Source organism: Vombatus ursinus, unplaced genomic scaffold (genome assembly GCF_900497805.2).
Source record: "Vombatus ursinus unplaced genomic scaffold, bare-nosed wombat genome assembly UNPS02014818.1, whole genome shotgun sequence".
NCBI classification, from domain to species: domain Eukaryota; kingdom Metazoa; phylum Chordata; class Mammalia; order Diprotodontia; family Vombatidae; genus Vombatus; species Vombatus ursinus.
Window position 1 is genome coordinate 51519867 of NW_020954596.1, and position 21245 is coordinate 51541111.

A 21245-nucleotide genomic window follows, 5' to 3' on the forward strand; every position below is an offset into this window, starting at 1 on the left:
TGACTTCCACATGACTTATAAAGTTCTCTTATCACTCTCCAAAAACCATGTCATCAAGAAAATTTACAAACCCCTTCAACAGGGGGAGAACATTCCAGAGAACCATAAACATAAATGAAGTGTAGAACAGTCTCATCTAGGAGGTAGGTCCACTTTTATGAGAAGTGAATAGCCTCAAGAGTCTCAGAGCCAAGGTGGATTTCGTTTTCTGGGCAAAACCTTTTTGCATGTGTCTTTGACCATTTTCTGCTTTATGTGACAGTTACTAACTTACAGTGGCCTCTGTTTTTAATCAATCACAAGGCATTTATTGATAGCTTACTATGTGTCAGAAGACAAAAGCTAATTAATTCAGTGGGGAAGGCACTAGTAGCTGTGAGGCTTCGGAAAGGCTTCATGGAGAAGGTGGTCCTTGGAGAAAACTTGGGATTCTAGGAGTTGAGATGGGAGTGCATTTCAGACATAAGGGATAGTCAGTGCAAAAATAGAGAGAAGGGAAATGGAGTTCTATATATGAGGAAAGGTAAGAAGGACAGAGGGACTGGACTATATCATGTATATATGGGAAACTATATAAATGATGGTAAAGGTAGATTGAAGCCCAATTATGCAGGGTTTGGGAAACTGCCTTATTATATTTTATTTTATTTTTTATTTTATTCTGAACTTAAGAAATAAAACAAGCATTTCCATAGCATAGTAGAACAGAAAAAAAAAGATGATTGTACATGAAACTGCAAATCTATTATGTACAACTTGCTATTCCTTTTAAATAGATAATTAAGTTATCATGTAACCTTTTTCCTTCGTTTCTCCCCCCCCCCCACTCCTAGAGAAGGCTACTATTAGACATAAATATGTATAAATATGTAAAAACATTGTATACATACTCCTATTTATCAGTTCTTTCTCTGGATGGAGATAGTGTTTTCCTTCGTATGTCCTTTGTAGTTAACTTGGGTATTTATAATAATCAAAATGACTTCTTCGCTCAAAGTTGTTTTTAAACAACTACTGTTACTGTATACAATGTTCTGTTGGTTCTGCTCATTTTGTTCTTCATTATTTTGTGCAAGTCTACCCATGTTTTTCTAAGATCATCGGGGTTATCATTTCTTACAGCATAATAGTATTCCATCACAATCATACATCAACTCATTTAGCCATTCCCCAATTAATGGGCATACCCACAATTTCCTTTTCTTTGCCACCACAAAGACAGTTGCTAACAATATTTTAGGAAATATAGGTTCTTTTCCTTTTTCCCTTATCATCTTGGGAAATGGACCTAGTAGTGGTATTGCTGGTTCAAAGAGCATAAGGAGATTAATAACTCTTTGGGCATAATTCCAGATTGCTCTCCAAAATGGTTGGATCAGTTCACAATTCCACTAACAGTGAATTATTGTCTTCCACAACCTCTCCAACATTTGTTGCTTTCCCCTTCAATCATTTTAGTCCATCTAAAGAGCATTGCAGGATCCATTGATGGGAAATAACATCTTTGCTAAGATAATTCAGCAATCTAAGTAGAGGATAAATGATTTTCAGCATTTCTAGAGTTGGAATGCATGCTCAGAAAATGAACCTATTTAAAAAAGATGACACTCATAAGATGGTGCCAAAAGGAGCAGCATCTGTACTTGGTCTCTGATGGACCTACTACAATTTCAGCCACAAGCCTAGCTCTCTAGTCTGGCTAGACACATCCATGTCTCTCTCGCTAAGCAGGTGAAGGAATGAATATTGTAGAGTTAGAGGGTGATACCTGGCAAACTCCCTAAGCCAAAACCATTGCTGCAGACAGTAAAACACAAACTTTTAATATCCCACATTTAAAGATTGTCTGTCATAATGAGAAGTTATGTAACTCATCATTTCGGAGTTCATTTATCTCTAATTTGTTAGATACTGAGCAGTGATGTTCAGTGGTTCCACTCTCAGACTTGTTTTCTTTTTTTATAACCAGCTTTCAATTATTGAGGGACCAAATATACAGTCGCTGGATTATTCATCCTCCTGGTTTCTATTACTTCCTATCTTGGGTATATCACTTTCTCTTGAACATCTTGGTCACTAGGGAAAGGAAAAGGAAATTAAAACTGAACCAGACTATTATTTCATTATTTGATGGCACTTGTAGTGGAAAAGTTTGGAAATGATACTTGCAGCTAAAATTAATCTTTTAGATCACCAGAAAATTTAATTTAATAATTCTGCCCTCTTTCTACTTCCTCCTTACCCCCCTGTCTCTCTTTCACACACACACACACACACACACACACACACATAAAGACAGAAAGAGAGAGAATCATAAGTTAGCCAAACATTTTCTAAGCAAATAATATTAAAGTAGCATTTCAGGGTGCATATGTGTATGTGTATGTGTATATGAAGGTATATATTGAGAAAGTTTGATATATCATCCAGCTTATCAATGTGGTAATCAGAGTCCCAGTAAGAAAAAAAGTCAATATTTTGTTAGAGACTTTCATGTCTTAGCTTCACTTGAATTATCTGGAATGGTTAAAGAATAGCTTTTGGTTACCAGGCAACAGATGGAAATAATCATCTCACAACTGTACACACTTTCACTTTTTAAAAAATATACCCTTCTTAGAAGAAAACTGCTATATAAATCCAAGGTAGAACAATAATTAAAATGAGAACTCAAGAAGTCCTATAGATTTTAGGTTCTAATTTACAAGGATCATTAAAATCTACAAAAAGTAACCCAAAAAAGTATTCAAAAAGCAGTTGACAAAGCCAATGTCACATTCGCCCAAAACCTCAACAGAAAGGATGTGAAGTGGGGAAGTGAAGAGAATAAGCATTTAGATAGCACCTAGAATGTGCAGGGAACAGTGCTAGGCATTTTAAAAACATTATCTTGTTTGCCATAGATCTCTGACATTTATCTTTCAGCATATAATCTTTCCAAAAGATCTTTTTCCCCCAGTGTATTTTCTTTCTATATACCATGAAAGAATCAGTAAGCTAAGCATGTCTCCATTCTTGCACACATTGGAAACTCAAATATTGATTTTCATAGCTAAAATCCTCTGAGTGGAGATTTTCTTTCTTTACACATTTGAGGGTACTGTTATTGTTGTTAGGATTAATAAAAAAAAGTATTGAATAAATGTCAGCTAAGTTTATGAAGTACTTTACTTATATTATTTCATTTGATCCTCTGAGGTACAAGGTAGAACTATTATTATCTCCATAGAGGCAAAGTGATTTGACAAGGGTCACCATGTCCAGTAAATACCAAAGTTGGATAACAAGCCTGTCTTCTGAATTCAAATCCTTCTTTCTGCTGTCAAACACACAGTCCATGGGGCTACATGAGGCCCACAACACTCCCAAGTGTGGCCTGAGTCAGATTAAAATGTAATTGGGAAATATTTAACAAAATAAATAAAAATACCACAAAACATAAATAATCTTAATATGTGGTTTTCTAAGTTGATATGTCACTCGCAGGAATCTTATGTATGATTTAGTGGCTTTTGTTTCTCTGAATCTGATACCACTGATCTAAACTTGCCTTTATTTCATGATACTGAAAGATCTGCAGTACAATAATTCTTAAAAAAGTTTATACCTCACGTGGTTATTGCAGAATTTTGTCAGTTGAGGTTGGTTGAGAAATATAGTCCTTATTTCTTCCTGATCAGCCAGTGAAGTTTTCTCTGAAACATCATCTGTCTTCTCATAGCCTTCAAAAAGACAAGAAATTTTTTAATAACTAAGAAATATTTCATCATGCATTATGTATCCAAAAATGTCATGCCTTTTAGAGTATTCAAAAATGATCAAAGATTTGTTTCAGTTTTCTTTAAAATTCAAGTTACTAATGTGACTTTTCTTTCTATATAGTTCTAATAGTAGACACATTGAACATATGTTTAATTGACTTAATTGAATATTCCCTTGCTTCCCTCTTCTCACAGGCCAGTGATCTAGTTTTAGATAAAAAAAAAATGAAGGGAATGAACAAATGAATGAATAAAAAAACATTTATTAAGTATGATATCCCAAGCACTATACTAAGCACTGGTGACAGTTCCTTCCTGCAGGTAACTTAAAATCTAATGAGAGAAACACTATACAAAGGAGAATAATGGCCAGGGAGGGGCACTCTAATCCACAAAGCTACAGGGATGGAGGATTATGGGGCAAAAGGAGCAAGGTTGAAACACTGCATTCAGGTACTCCAGGACCAAAGGTGATTGGTGAGGCAAGGAAGGTGGTAGTCAGAGAGGACGGAGTGAAGTATGAGTTTGTAGCTAGGGTTTTCCAGAAATTGGTCTGACAGAAATTGGTCTTTGGGAGAGAACCAATCAGGACAATGGGACTGTTTTGCCAAGACAGCAAGCTGAGGTAGGGGAAGAGGTGACAGAAGAGGAAACAATCAGCTTTGAACAAACTTTTTTTGGATGAAGGTATTTTCAAGATTGAGGAGGGGGAAAGGAAGTAGTTTTTGCTTATTTAGAGCAGGAAAAGAATTCCACATTTATTTAAGTCATCATCATCATCATCCTGCTCCCCATTGCCATCTCTTTTCTACTTAAAATCCCAAAGAATTAAGAGTTTAGTTTCATGGGATAATTTTAGTACTTCTTAAGATACCTGACCATAGTTTACTTAAACAAAATAAACAGATTCAAAAGATTCCACTCAGGCAATACCTTACTGCATTGCTAAAGATAGATTTTAAATACAGATATGCTCTCAAGCATATCTATAGCAGAAATGAGGTCCAGGAGTCCCTAAAATAACCAGAAATTAAAAACAACAGCAGCTTCCCCCACCTCACTTTCTCATAAGAATATGAAATTCAAAAGATTAGAATTCCTCCACTCTAGAAGTAGTAGTGATGACACTCATTTTAGTCACAAATGGGTAGCATGTGAGTGATTAAATGGCCATTTTGGAAAGCAAATTACACAATTTCTACCCACTAATAAAAATTTGGGCTAAAAATGACTGAAAAGAAAGTCCATAATCAATATGTCCATGGAATCATTTAGCTATATGCCAAAAAGGCAAATGTATGTATATGTATGACATGCTACAAATCTAATAATGCATACACAACCCAGGAATTGTTCAATCCCAAAAATGTGTTTATAAAGTAAAACTTCTATCCTATTCCCCTACCAACTTACTTTTAAAATGATTGATTTCCTTGGACACATTCCCTTGAAAAACTATCCTTAAGTACCAAAAAGAGGAGGAAAATAGTAATTCAAGCAACAGGTTGGCAACACTGAGAATACTGTGTGATGGTCATTATACCAAGAGAGAAGCTAAATCTTCAAAGACTAGTTCCACTCCAGGAGGTTCTGGGCTCACTCAGTTTGGACCATGCCTACCATGTTAATTAAAGAGGTAAGAGTACAGTGGAAAAGTTATTGAACTTGGGGATGCTAAACTTGGACTCACAGCTAATAATTATTTATGAAGCAACTATAATGTGCCAGGTACTACTCTAAGCTCTGAGCATACAAAGAAAAGTAATGAACAAGTCAAGGAGCTCACAACTGAATTGTGAAACAACATATAAACAGCAAGGTACAAACAAGATAGAGATAAACTAAATCAGAAAGATCTCAGAAGGAAGCCACTAGGATTGAGTTGGAGGGCTGGAGAAGATCTGTTAAAGCTTTTGTTTTGTTTTCAGAAAGTCAGATCTGAGTTGAGTCTTTAAGGTAGCCAGGGAAAATAGCAGGTAGAGATGAGGAGGGAGAATATTCCGGACATGGGAGAAAGAAAGTAAAAAGGCACAGACCAAGAGAACAAATGCTGTATTGGAGGAATAAGAAGGCCAGTGGTAGAGTACCATGGGGGTATGAAGAGATTGTAAGGGTACAAAGGGTCGATTTTCAAAGTCAGAGGATTTTATATTTGATCCTGGAGGTAATAGGGAGCTACTACAGTTTAATGAACAGGGGAATAACATGGTTGGACTGCCCTTTAGGGAGATCAATTTGACTGTTGAGTAAAGGATAGACCAGAGTGAGAAGTATCTTGAGGCAAGAAGACCAACCAGATGATAGGAGTGGTCAAGAAAACAGCCTGAAAAGGAAGGATATTTCAAATAGTGCAAATGCATATTTTGCTTTGTTTCCTCTGTAGCTTCTGGGGCTTTGACCTCGTGGGCTTTCATTTGTTACTCATGAAAATACTTTGTATAACATCACTGATTTTTCTGAACTAACTCCTAAAGTTGAGGAACTGCATCTGGTCACTTTGTAAGTAAGAATTCAGAAGGGCCAGAATATTATTTCTTATGAAAGGGAGCAGCATTGATTATACCATAAGACAGAGAGGTTCTTAGTTCTTTTTTGTGTCACTGGATCCCTTTAACCACACAGCCTTGTTTCACTCCATTGGTAACTAGGAAAGCATGAGAGCACTGTCCACATCCAGAACCTGGAGAGATCTCTTTAAGCATATGGAAAAGCCTATGGATCCCTTTTCCAATAAAATAAATAGACCCACAAAGGAAATCAATTCTATTTAAATAAAGCCTATGGATCCCTTTTCAGAATGTTTTTAAATGTGTAAGAAAAAATAAATAGAACCACAAAGGAAACCAATTCTATTTAAATAAAGATGTATTTTTCTCCATCCAAATTCATAATCCCACATCCCTTAAATTTGTGTACCTCAGGTCAAAAACTCCTGCCACAAAATGTCATCTCAGATTTGCATCACTAACCACAAATGTATGATCCCCATCTTCTCATTGGCAATTCTGATGATTTATTATAATCTGATCTGCTTTTCAGGAATGGAAAAAGACATGAAATGATACAGAATGAAAAAGAGGACCAAGAGAACAATTTATTCTATGATAACAAAGCATAAGATGAAGGAAAATAACTTTGAAAGACTTAGAACTCTGATCAAAGCAGCAAACAATGAGGACTTCAAAAGGAGTAGGGATAAAAGCAGTGGGCTAGAGATAAAGAATGAAATATGCATTTTCACTCACCACCAAAGTGTCCATTTGTTTTGTGGGATGTATTTGTTGTAGGAGAGAGTAAATTAGTGGGTTGTAACAGATAATGTCAAAATAAAAAGGGAAACAATAAAACATTTTTAAATGCACAGAAGAAAAAAAAATACAGAACAGACCAGTTTTGTTACTACCTTGTTAAATTTTGTATATCTATATATCGTTCTTTAAAAAAAAAATTCACAGCCTTTAATTGGATATACAAATCTCTTATACTTCTCTATGCATTGAAAAGTAGTTGTTAAGTTTGGAATAAAGAATAATTAAATATATAAGGATGCTATTAACATGGATAATTCAATTCAATGATCACTCATGAATTGCTCACTATATACAAAGCACCAAGATTACAAAAATAAAACTAAATAAAATATATAGAATTAGTAACTTCCATTTTATTAAGTTCCAATTGCATGCTAGTAACTGATAGAGATGTAAAACTAAAATAAGACACAATCATTGTCTTCTTGAAATTTAGAGTCCAGAAGGGGAATAAGACATCAATATAAATAGTTTTACCTAATGTACCTACCTAAAATACATACATTAGAGGGTTAAGAAACAAAACCCATGCCCTGAGGTTAAACCAATTATATTTTAAAGTTTATTTTATTTTCAAATTCTGAACCTACAAAATACCAAATAAAACAGCCATTTCCACATACAAAGTAGAACAGAAGTATGAAAATCTCTATTATGTACCACTTAATTTTCCTTCTAAGTATATAAAAAATTTAACAGGTAAATTTCAAAGCTGGCTACTTGTCTGTGTTACCTTCTAATCCTGTTTATGTTCTCTTCTGTGCATTTAAAAATATTGCTTCAATTATGTCTTTTTTCTTTCTTTCTTTTGCAGGGGGCAACCCTACTTCTATTCCCAGTCTCCCTTCCATCCCCAATCCCTCACTCCCCATAAAAAAATCAGGAAACAAAAAAAAAGACCCTTGTCATAGGGGACATATACATTGTCAAACAAAAATTCTCATATTGACCACATCCAGAAATGCATTTCTCATTCTGCATTTTGAGTCCATTTCCTCTTTGTAATGAAGTGGGTATCATACTTCAAAATCTGTCCTCTGGAATACTAGTCATTACTAATCATAACCTTTTAAAGCTGTTTTTCTTGCCAATGGTTGTATTCTAAAAGGACTTAGTCATTTTCCTGACTCCTGACAGGCATGGGTAGAACATGGGGCATCAGCTACTGCAAGTCAGGAGAACTGGGTTTTTGTTCCTACTCTACCACTAACAAGCTACAATCACGTAACTTTCTGGGCTTTAGTTTTCACATGTATGAAAAAAATAATCAGCTAACCTAGATCATTCGTAGGTCTTTTACAGCACTATGATCCTATGAAATTTTGAAGGAGTATTTATTAAGCCCTTATTATGTGCTGGGCATTGTGACAATAATAGCAAAATTAGCTCTTTGTGGCAAAAAAAAAATAGCTCTTTGTAAGACTTAGGGATTAAAAAAAAGGGCAAAAACAGTCCTTTCAAAGACGTCACAGTCTAATGAGGCAGGCAACATGCAAAGAATTATGTACAAGAAGATGAGGACAGGAAAAAAGTGGAGATAATCAATAGAGGGAAGGCACTAGCATTACGGGGACTGGGAAAGACTTCTTGCAAAAGTTGGGATTTTAGCTGAGACCTAAGGGAAGCTAGGAGGTCCAGATAAAGAAGGACAGCCAGTAAAAATGCATGGAGTTGGGAGACGGAGAGACTAACTCCTGAGGTATAATAGCAAGAAGGCTAGTGTCACTGGATCATAGAATAAAAGGTGGAGGTCAATGAAGTACAAGAATAATGGAAAGTAGGAGAAGACCAAGTTATAGGCCTTTACAAGACAAATAGGATTTTATATTTGATACTAGAAGTCACAGGAAGCCACTGCAGTTTATTGAGTATGGAAGTAACATGGTCAGACTGTGCATCAGGAACATCACCTCGGTAGCTAAGAGGAAGATGGACTAAAGTGGGAAGAGACTTAACGTAGGTAGTAATCAACCAGTAGGCTACTGCAATAACCCAGGCATGACATAATGAAGACTTGCATTTGGTCAAGGGAGAGAAGAGGGTTAAACAGGACTTGGCCGCAGATTGATTATGGTTATAGGAGAGAGTGGGAGTCAAGGATGACATTTAATTTCCAAGCCTGGGTGACTGGGAAGATAGTGGTACCCTGGACGATAAGAGAAAAGTTAGGAAAGGGGGAGGTTTTGAAGACAGATTCAATATAAGAGAAGCACAGCTCTGTACTGGTCAAAGAAAAAGGTATATAAATGTAGGCGAATCCATTTTTGGTAGAACACATAAGAGGTGGGAATTTAAAAGTCTCAAGCATTCTTACATTAGTCTAAGGCCTTGTTAACTCTTTTGCAATGGCTATTTTATCAAAAAAATAAACGCCATAGGACTTTTGACTACAAAGTCAAATGGTTCTTTGTAATAATGGATTAACGTGTAAGAAGTAAAAGATCAACACAGGGCAAGACACAGAGACTATACAGTCTGTTGCCTGTAGGCAATGTTAGTAGGATTTACAAACTCAAAAGCTGCACACTTTTGTACAGACATTCAGAGAGAAAACTATCTTAAAAGCAGGGTTGAATTATTACTTATGAGACAGTGCTTAACATACATTACGGACCTGTAATTTCATCAACACGGGAACACCTGGTTTGGAAACTCAACACTAACAATTCACATTATATGGTATTTTAAGGCTTATAAAGTGTTTTATATTATTTTTCCTCAATCAATCCTCACCAACTGACCCTATGAGGTAGGAACTACAGTTATTATTGCTATTTTATTTATATATGAGCAAACCATGGCTCAGAGGTCAAGTGACTTACCCAACGGCTAGTAAGTGCATGAAGTAGGCACTGAATGAAGATATTCCTTGATCTAAATCCAGTAAGCTATCCACTACACCAGGAAGTGTCTCAATTTAGCTAAGCTGTCTACCAATACTCTCTATCATTTTTCTATAACATATTGTCTACAGAGAGTTACTCAAGATTCAGAAAGATGATCTTATTCAGCCAAAGTCATATTGCTGTCAGCAGCAGGATTTGAACCCAGGGGGGATCCCTGATTCTAAGTTCAGCACTATATCCACTGTACCACACTTCCTCTCTGCTTGTATAGATATTTTCCATTTTCCATGATAACAAATCTTTTCCCAATTAATGAGGATTCCATTCTGAAAGAATATCCTATTGCCAGATCATAGATTTAGAACTTGAAGGGAATTTGGAGGTTATCCAGTTCTAAACTCACATTTTTCATTTGATTTCAGAAATTAAGGTTGAGAGCTGTGACTTGTTCAAGGTCATAATATTATTAAGTGGTAGGGTGAGGAACTGAACCTAAGTCCTTTGACTCCAAATCTCATGGGGTTTCTCTTCTAGCATATAAAAAAATCTTGTACCATTTTATTGTCTTCTTTGTCTCAACCTTACATTTCCACAATGATAATTAAGGCAGCCAGGTAGTGTGGTAGACAAAACATATAATGTGAAGTCAGGAAGACCGGAGGACAAATCTCACCTCAGCAATTCCATGCTGTGTAAGGCTGGGCAAGTCACTTAACCTCTCAGTGATTCTGGTTCTAAATCTGTAGAATGAGGGAGTTGGACTTTGATGGCCTCTAAGATCCTTTCCTGCTATAAAGCTTGTGATCTTGCAATACTATGTACTCCCATTGGACAATGGTACTCTCAACTGAAAACCTAAGAATTAAGAACCACCTAAAAATGGCAAAAAAATATTGAAGTAGATATTATAAATAAATAACCTTTCTCAATAACTATACTTTGTGTACTCAGTCCCCACCCTTTGTATAACAAACCTCTGGAATGGTGGGTGTCTCAATCAAACAATCTCAAACAATCAACAAACATTTGTTAAATGTTTATGCACCCTCAAGGAGCTCACTGGCCTTCTTTCGTGCTAGTCCACAATGTTCCACATGAGGCACACACTCTCAGTAGCCTTACATCTTAAGACTGTCCCTTCAAAAATCCCTCTAAAAAGTACACACCATGCCTACACATAATTCACATTTTTCACTCACTGGGCTGCCATTCTATTAAAATACTAATCAAGAAATGTCAAACCATGAACACAAAGTGTTCAGTAATACAATTTAGTAAGCCAAGATGAAACAAAAATATATTTACCCCAAACTTGTACATTAGATTGAGATTATGCAATAAAAATGTAGGGATGGGTGGGGATAGGGGAGGGTGAGAAAGTAGGAGGGAGAAGAGAAAAAGACAGAAAGAATCATTGTGTTGCCAAGGCTTTCTACAGAACTGTTCAGAATTTCCACAAACAACCTTCCGGCATTTTGACAGTGACTAAAAGAAAAAAATTTGACAGAATCTTGGGATCTATTTTCATAATCTATCTCATTTAAGAATCTAAACAAGTCTCTAATTCAATGGTCTCCCTTTCCACATGAATTGCCTCTGATCCTTGAGATGGTAGCATTAAACAAACAAATGCTTCCCTAAACTGGAGACCCACACAAGTCCCAAGATTCTATTACATCTTTATTTTTTAGTCACTGTCAAATTTTTGCAGATAGAACCTTACTTAGCAGTGAAGCTTGATTTTAATACTGTACCACTGATTATGAGGGCTGCTTATAGATAAATGCTAAAAATCTTAATGATGTTTTTGTTATATTATCATTTGGGGAAAAACTTAAATTGACTTTAGAGTGCTCTGATCCAATAGATTTGCATTATTATTTAGAACAGAAAACAGAATTCTGAGCAGCTTAATCTCTAAGTGAACAGTTCAAAAGTTTAGAGTTCTTTTCACTGTGTTTTAAATGACACAGCAGGCCATATTTAATGATTGTACAATTAACATAGAAGCAGACACAGGCTACTAAAGGAATCAAGAAATGCTCTATTCTGTCATTGCTGGAACAGAGAGAGTATTTGATAGGTTCAGTTGTAAACTTGACAGCAGCTGTTCAGAACAGAGGGGGTACAAAATGAGACAAGCACAGCTGCCATAAAACACAATGAAAATGGAAGCTTAAAAGGTCAAGATTTCCATTTTGCATTTGCAAAAAAATATTTTAGAAACTGAGCAGTTTTTGGCTCTCTAGGCCACCTCTGCACTGGCTAGAGAAAAATGAAATTTCCCACATCAGTCAATACATGTCACTCCAATGGCTCGTTTTCATTGAAAGAGCTGGCAAAAATAATAATAATAATAATAATAATATTGGATTGGAAAGCTTTGCAATGACTAGCCTAAACCTAAATAAGGTTACATGGCATAAATCACATTTTAAAAATTACACATTTTTATAGTGCTTTAAGTTTTACCAAGGTCTTTACCTATAGTAACATTAGGAAGTAGGTAATCCAAGTATTAGTTATTGTCATTTTAGGGATATGGAAATTCTCTGACTCCAAGTCTAGGTTGTTCCCCACAAGTCTATGATGCTGCCTGTGGGGAGAGAGAGAGGGAGAGATGGAGGGAGGCAGGGAGAGAGGGAAGGGGAGGGAGAGAGAGAAAGAGAGAGACAGAGAGACAGAAACAGAGACAGACAGAGAGAAAGGAGAGAGAGTATTTTAAAGTGCCAATTAATAAGGGCTGACTGAAGATCAGTTATAAAAGTCTATGGGTGTTGCCTCAGATAAATGGAGACCTGGAAAAAACCTTAATTTAGAAAGGCCAATGTCATCTACTGCAACCTAGATCATCAAGTCATCTTGACTTTTATATTGTCACTGGACCTTGATAACTCTGGAGGAGACAGTGAGACTGATGACTTTGTGTAGCTCTGCTTCACTTAAATCCAATTTATTCACAAGTCAAGATATCACCCTTATAATTTCATCAGATCTCTTTGAGAAGGAAGGAACAACAAAGGCCTAGCAATATTTTTGATATTTTATTATGTGGAGGAAAATCTAAATAAACTGAAGTCATCTGATCCAACAATTCTGCTCTGTTATCTGGAACAAAAAACACATTCCACCAATTTGAACCCCAAATAAACAATTCAGAAGTTTGAGCTTCATTTATTTCAAAGTCTGAAAGAGAAGTGAACAAAAAAAAAAGATTCAGAATAGTATATTTGTCTGTTTCTTTAGGCATGCTTTGATTAATAGAACCCAGAAAAAAAATCAACTCAAGTTAATAAAAGAAAGTAATTTTTTACTCAGAAGGTTTTTTTCATTTTATAAAAGGATTGACTACAGGCATCCTGAAAAGGAGAGTTCTCCTTGTGCACTTAAAACATGACTCTGATTGTGAAAATTCAATTTCATATTCGACTTTTCCCGAAACGTAGCTACTGCATTAACCTAAGTTACCTGGAGAACCCAAATGGCAAGGCCCCACATCATAGAGACCTCTCAGAGGTGGGTGTTCAGCAATAAATGATCCTGTAACTCAAGAAGTAACAATTGTTTACTTTTTGGCTATAACAATTAGCATCAGTTAAAAAATCTTAGCATGACAATCTCAGGGAAGGAGTGATTTGACTTTTCATCTCAGGGGTTCTGAATGATACAAAGTGCACAAAATAGCTTTGATTTCAAGCAGCTCCATGAATTAGCATGCTGGACGTGACCCGGGGCACACTGTTCAGAAAGAGGATGGGGGAAAGAATGGGGTTTAACAGTCAAAACCTGAGGTCTATAATAGGCAGATGTCCAGTTTGGTGGTTTTGAATGCGATGGTGATGGAGGAGGGCAGAGTTCTGGACTGGAAGGCAAGAGAGAGGAACTGGAATAAGTTTATAATGCTCAAATCCTGTGATGCTATGACCTGGATTGAGATATATAAATATAAAATACTTTTAAGCACATCTTTTGTTTTCCAGTGAACAGTTAAGCCTATGAAGCACACCCAGGTTTCTCTAAGGTATTACTGCTGTCTCTCTTCCTGCTCCACTCCACAGGCTCAAAGTCATTGTTAAACCATAGTTTAATTCGGCAGGTGGAAGAGGAGTGCGGTGCTAATCCTTTAGGCAAAATTGAAAAATAGAAGCAAAGTTTGTCTTAATTATCACCTCTCCTCAATATCCCTGACCTTCTATCTCCAGATACCTTACTATACTCCCACACACACCCAAGGAAGATCAGTCCTTAAACAGGGAAAAGAAAACAAAAAGGGGTAAAGAAGGAACATCCCTTACTGCAGAGGAGAAAGAATACTATTGCTCTTTAAATCAAGCTCAGTCCAAAGACTCCAGTATTTGCCCTAGCAGATAAAGTGAGGGTGGGAAGCAATGAGTTGCACTGAAAAGTGGGCTGCTCTTAAGAATCTTGATTTAGAGGTCTTAAGAGGGGTCTGAGAGAAGCTTCAGCATCTGTTCCATCTAGTCCCCTCTCTTGACCCATATGGCCTCAGAGATGCTTTCCTAAACCCAATTCTTTCAAGTCTGGGATTCCCTTTCCAGGCTGGCTCTATCACGTTTCCTTTGTTATGTGGAGCAACCAGACTGGGTGACTTAAATCACATGGTTCTACTTCTCAAGGTTACTGCCCTTGGTGTGACTTGGACTTTATCTTGGCAGGCCACTATTCTGGCTCCAGAAAGCCCTTGCTTGAACCCCACCAGAACTGGAGTTTATCACTTTAGATCAAAGCAGCAGGGCATAGAGCAGACAGGTAGCAGGCTTGGACATAGGCAATGTCGTGAATTAAGGGAAGCTTTTGTTTAGTCCCTCCCACTTCCCTTCAATTCAACAATAATTTTTATTAAGCACCTCCTAAGTACAAGGCCCTATACTAGGGTCTGAATATAAAAGACAAAAAAAAAGTCCTTGCCCTCAAAAAAGCTACCAAAAGATACAGGTGGCAGTTGTCTTCAAATGTTCATATAGGATACAGGTACACAAATAAGTGAATCAAAATAATTTAAGCCAGAGGTGTCAAATTCCTGCCAAATTCTAGACTGCTATCCTAATCAGATTAAAATATAATTGCAAAATGTTTGACAAAATAAATATTATAATGCAATATAGTTAATGTTCATTTGTGGTTTTCTAAATCAATATGTACCCCGCAGGGACCGGTTTCTATTTGAGTTTGACACTACTGATTTAAACACCAAAAACATCATTAATGGAGAGAATGGAGAAGAAAGAGAAACAGGAATGGTTCTACAGAATACGGGGTACCTAAGCTGAGCCTGGAGGAAAAGAAAGGATTTCAAGAGGTGAAGGTGAAGAGGGAATACATTCCAGTGCAGGGGATAGTCTGCAAAGGGAACAGAGAAGGAACGCTCTGTTAGAGGGTGAACAAGGAAGAACAATGTAAATTAAGTAAGGAAACATAGGCTGGAGCCAGATTTCAAAGAATTTCAAATGCCAAACTAAGACATTTATATTTTGTCCTCAAGGAAACAAGGAGGCACTAGGAGTTTTTGAGCAGAGGTGTTACACAGTCAGAGAACCACATTGACAATTTATGTCATTTCTTGTAACACAACCTTAATGGCACAATATCATCAAATATGGTGGAGACATCAGAGAAGGCCTTAAGCAGTGCCCCCAGGTGAGAAATGAATGAGGTGTTTGAGCTGAGCTTCCTCCTTAAGTGGAGATTTGGGAGTTCTTGGCTCCAGTGCTGCAATCAGAGGGGCAGGGTGCCAAGGATGATGGAATCTTGCAGGATGATGAGGTTTTCCCAAGAATGAGCTTCCGGGTATATATTGAAAAAGAAGTCCCAGAGTAGTACAGACAGATGAGAAAATAAAGGCATTGTACTAATGATTCCTAAAATTCTTTCCAGCCATAAGACTTTGTGATAGAGCCATAACAAAGGATTTGACAATTCTAAAAAAAAAAAAAATCTTCTATGACCCCTTGCTACCTAAATCATCTTGGAGACAATCTCTCATCAGAGAAATCCACCTCTTAGGAAGCACCAAGGGATAAGTCAAAATCAACATCAGTCTCTAAGACCTAAACAAGAGTTTCTGTCCTCTTAATAAGGCACCAGGACCATGTCTACATGGTAACTGGGAGAGGTGCTTACTAAATATTCCAAAGGCTCATAGCTCTGCAAGCTTCACAAGTTGAACTCATCAAATGAATTCTATTGACTGAATCTCCTCACAAGGACGTGGACAGAGGAGCAATCATTCAATAAGCATTTATTAAGGGACTATTATGTGTTAGGCACATGAGAATGTTTAGGAAACAAGATGACAAGAGCGTGGCACAGTTCTGTAACAAAAGTGTCAGAAATACTCAAGTGGAAGCTAAGTCTGGTAAGTGATTCTAGGGACAACAGAAAACAATCATTCATTGGCTGTGTATTGTTTTTCCATGGTCTCCTCTTCCATCATCAGTCTTGCTGATAGTCATATCATTCCTGGCCGCTAGATCTTTACAAGTAATGCTTCATTTTCTTTTCTTAATTTTCTTTTTAACTTATGAAATAAAATAAGCATTTCTATAACATAGTAGAATAATAAAAAGATGATTGCACACGAAACTTAAAATCTATTATGTACAACTTACTATTCCTTTTAAATATATAACAAATTTATCACGTAAATTTCTTTTTTTTCTTTTTCTTCCATCTCCCCTCACTCTAGAGATGGATACCATTAGGCACAAATATGGACATATATGTTATTCACACATATACACATATATGTAAAAATCATTCTACACATACTTTTATTTATCAGTTCTTTTTGTGGATGCAGATAGTATCTTTCTTCCTATGTCCTTTGCAGTTAATGCTTCATTTTCCAAGAGTGTTCATATTGGTTTCAACTCCAGGAACAACTTTTCCTCTCCCAGAATAAGCTCATCATCAGAAATCTCACTACCACATAGATTGACTCAGCTTTTTTTTACTCAACACCTCAGCTCCCTCAAATGCCTCTCCCCTCTGATTGAGGGTTAAGCAACACACTCCTCTCAAAGTTGTCCTTTGTAAGGGCTTGGAATTTTCTGGATAACCCTTCATTTTTCATTAGTTTGTTTTCCATGAAAATCATACTGCTGAGACAGAAACTTGCTGCTGGTCCCTCTTTTTCAGCTTCTCTTTATGTATTGTCATCCTCTGCTAGATGGTAAGTACCTTGAGGGCAGGGACTAGCTTTCTTTTTCTCATTTGTATCCTCAGGGCTTAACACTATGCCTAGCACAAGTGGCAGGTACTTAATAAATTCTTGTTAAATTGAATTCTTATTCAATTATTATTAATTAATTAATATTATTCAATTCTTATTAAAAGTCCCACCTCCCAATCTGTACAGATAATTCAATCTTCCAAGCTAATTCAACTAATGTACTATATGGAATTTTAAGTGTCTTGTTTTTGTAAATAGTTTTCATCCAAAATCAAATTCACATTGTTTTCTTCATTTCATCTAGTTCCATAATGATTTTATGTCACCACTTTTTATCACTTAGATTTGTTTTTCAGTTGAATAAAAGGAAAGAGTTCTAACATACAAAGTATAGATTTTCCTCATCAATGTCGCCCCAGAAATGCTGATCTTGCATTATGTAAGAATTACTTTTCATGCTTAGAAAGAAACCTGCTGAATGTGGTATAAGAAGTGAGCATCAGTGCAGATTTCAAGAAAAATCAGTGACTCCCCACTAAGTAAAGTTTAAATTATGTTGAGGGAGGTGGAGAGAAAATCCTCCTCACAGTTCCAAGACAGAAAAGAGTGCTTGTGGTCACTTATAAACCAGAGCACGCACCAGGAAAGGAGTAAACACCTTGCCCCTTATCATACCACCTTGGAAGAAATGAAAATTTACAGGTCCCTAGAAGTACCTCTGAAAACAGCTGTACAAACCCCCGAAGCTTGGGACAGTACATTCTCCACATTGGAAGCAGACCTCTACCTTAATAAAGAGTTTATAACTCACATAATAGTCTGAGATTATGAATAAACCTCAAAAGAAGCGTGAGACCATAGAATCTTTTTTTGGTAACACAGAAGATCAAAACACACAACCAGAAGAAGACAAAAAAGTCAAAGCTCCTATATCCGAAGCCTCCAAGAAAAATATGAATCAGTCCCAGGCCTTGGAAGAGCTCAAAAAGGATTTGAGAAGCAAGTAAGAGAAGTAGAGGAAAAACTGGGAAGAAAAATGAGAGTGATGCAAGAAAATCATGAAAAACAAGTCAACAGCTTGCTAAAGGAGACCTAAAAAAATACTGAAGAAAATAACACCTTAAAAAACAGCCTAACCCAAATGGCAAAAAAGGTCCAAAAAGCCAATGAGGAGAAGAATGCCCTAAAAAGCAAAATTGGCCAAATGGAAAAGGAAGGCCAAAAGCTTACTGAAAAAAATACTTCCTTAAAAATTAGAATAGAGCAATTGGAAGCTAGTGACTTTATGAGAAATCAAGACACTGTAAAACAAATCCAAAAGAATGAAAAATTAGAAAACAATGTGAAATATCTCATTGGAAAAACAAGTGACCTGGAAAACAGATCCAGAAGAGAGAATTTAAAAATTATTGGACTATCTGAAAGCCATGATCAAAAAAAGAGCCTAGACATCATCTTTCAAGAAATGATCAAGGAAAACTGCCCTGATATTTTAGAACCAGAGGGCAAAATAGAAATTGAAAGAATCTACCCATCTCCTCCTGAAAGAGATCCCTAAAGGAAAACTCCTAGGAATATTGTAGCCAAATTCCAGAGTTCCCAGGTCAAGGAGAAAATATTACAAGCAGCCAGAAAAACAAAGAATTCAGGCACTGTGGAAACACAATCAGGATAACCCAAGATTTAGCAGCTTCTACATTAAGGGACCACAGGGCATGGAATATAATATTCCAGAGGGCAAAGGAGATAGGATTACAACCAAGAATCACCTACCCTGCAAAACTGAGCATAATCCTTCAGGGGAAAAAATTGCCATTCAGTGAAATAGAGGACTTTCAAGTATTCCTGATGAAAACACCAGAGCTGAATAGAAAATCTGACTTTCAAATACAAGACTCAAGTGGAACATGAAGAGGTAAACAGGAAAGAGAAATCATAAGAGACTTATTAAGGTTGAACTGTTTACATTCCTGCATGGAAACATGATATTTATAACTCATGAGACCTTTGTCAGTATTAGGGTAGTTGGAGGGAAAAAATTATATATATGTGTATATAGATAGATAGAAAGACAGACAGACAGACAGATAGATAGATAGAGGGCACAGGGTGAGTTGAAGATGCAGGGGTCATATCTGGAGAATAAAATTAAGTGGTGAGAGAGGATTATACTGGGAGAAGGAGAAAGGGGGAGGTAGAACAGGGTAAATTATCTCACAAAAAAAAACAGAAAAGAAAAGGCTCTTACAGTGGAAGGGAAACAGGGGAAGTTGAGAGGAAATGAGTGAATCTTATTCTCAAAGGATTTTACTTAAGGAGGGAATAACATACACACTCAATTGGGTATGGAAATCTGTCTTACCCTACAGGAAAATAGGGGGAGAAGGGGACAAGAGAGTAGGGGAATGATAGAGAGGAGGGCAGATTGGGAAAGGGGATAATCAGAAGCCAACACTTCTGAGAAGGGATAGCGTCAAAAGAAAGAATAGAATAAATGGTGGGGTGGGATAGGATTAAGGGAAATAGAGTTAGTTTTTTACAGCATGTCTACTATGGAAGTGTTTTGCATAACTGCACATATATAACCTATATTGAGTTGCTTGCCTTTTCAATAAGGGTGGGTGGGGAGGGAGGAAGGGAGAAAATTTGGAACCCAAAGTTTTAAAAACACATGTTTAAAAAAAATGTTTTCACATGCAACTGGGAAATAAGAAATACAGAAAATGGGGTACAGAAATCTATCCTGCCCTACAGGAAAGTAGAAGGGGAAGGGGATAAGGGAAGGGGGGGAGAGATAGAAGGGAAGGCAGACTAGGGGAAGGGATATTCAGAATGCATGCTATCTTGGGGTGGGGGGAGGGGTGAGATGGAGTGAAAATTTGGAACTCAAAATCTTGTGGAAGTAAATGTTGAAAACTAAAAATATATAAATTTAAAAAAAAAAGAAAAAAAAATTATGTTGAGGGCCATGAGCCGAACAAATCCAAACATTTGAAGTTTTATTTGCTTCCGTGCCCTTATTACAAAATCTGCTCTGCACTCTAAACCTCTCCTCTGCCTTTTTGTTAAATACTTCTGCCTATAAGTGCCAACTCAATGAAATGTGACCTCCTTGATGAGGACAGATGTGATTCCTCTGGTCAGCAATAATCTTTTGTTTTCTAGACCTTATGTGAGACTTTTTTTTTATTGTGTCTTTAATGTACCTACCTGGGGTGGGGAACCTATAGCCTTGAGGCTGCAAGTGGCCTTGTAGGTCCTTGGGTGTGGCCTCTTGAAGTCTTATAGAACAAATCCTTTTATTAAGGGAATTTGTTCTATGAACTTTGGATTTAGTCAAAGGGCCCTACTTGAGGGCCCTAGAGCAAGGGTGGGGAACCTGAAGCCTTGAGGCCACCTGTGGCCACTGGTTCCCCACTCACGAGCTTGGCATTATTTTGTTGTAGATATTAATGTCTGTGTAGATAAAGCCCCTGAACTCCAGAGTGGGAAGAACCTATGGTTTACATAAGCATTATTGAGTACCTTTGCACATAGCAGTCATTTAAATGTTTGTTAAACTTTACTGTGTGTGTCTGAGATGAATTAGTACCTTAGATTTCACAGGGCAGCTTTTGAACCTGGCACTTATTCAGTACCTAAGTAGGAAGTGTCAGACTCTTGTTTTTTCCTCTTAACATGGTTTGTAAAAATCCTGGTGTTCATTTTCACACATTTAATTTTAGATTGATTCACATGAATAGACATGTAAAAATCACTTATCATGTCTATTAGTTACAAGGGAAGGTTGAGAAATTGTGTGTGGGCGTGAGTGCATTTGTGTGTGTACAATTTTTATAGGTAAAAAATGAGGACAACAGTTTAAAGCTAGTTTATATTAAGTGACTGAATAGAGAATGAAATTGTTTGCTATTTTCATAATGGGGTAACAAATATGTTATAGGTTTATCCTGTATAACATTCTTAGACACCACAAATAATATACCATGGAAAGAGCTTGGCTTTAGAATCAGAGAACCTGGGTCGAACTTGAAGCACTGCTCCTAATTACCAATGTGACTTTGGAGAAGTCACTTTGTGGTTTGACAGAAATTATATTTATAACAACATCTTATTGGTATTTCACAATAAATTA

General features: G+C 36.7%; 1 protein-coding gene across 3 annotated transcripts in view; it reads right to left on the bottom strand.

Annotated features, from left to right (window-relative positions):
* Nucleotides 1–21245, bottom strand: part of ATP8A1 (ATPase phospholipid transporting 8A1) — a 287178-nt gene that overhangs the window by 241484 nt on the left and 24449 nt on the right. For all 3 annotated transcript variants that reach the window (XM_027836226.1, XM_027836225.1, XM_027836227.1), the window contains exon 2: nucleotides 3608–3722. In XM_027836226.1, coding sequence (XP_027692027.1) covers nucleotides 3608–3722 — 115 coding nt within the window. The remainder of the gene's footprint in view (nucleotides 1–3607; nucleotides 3723–21245) is intronic.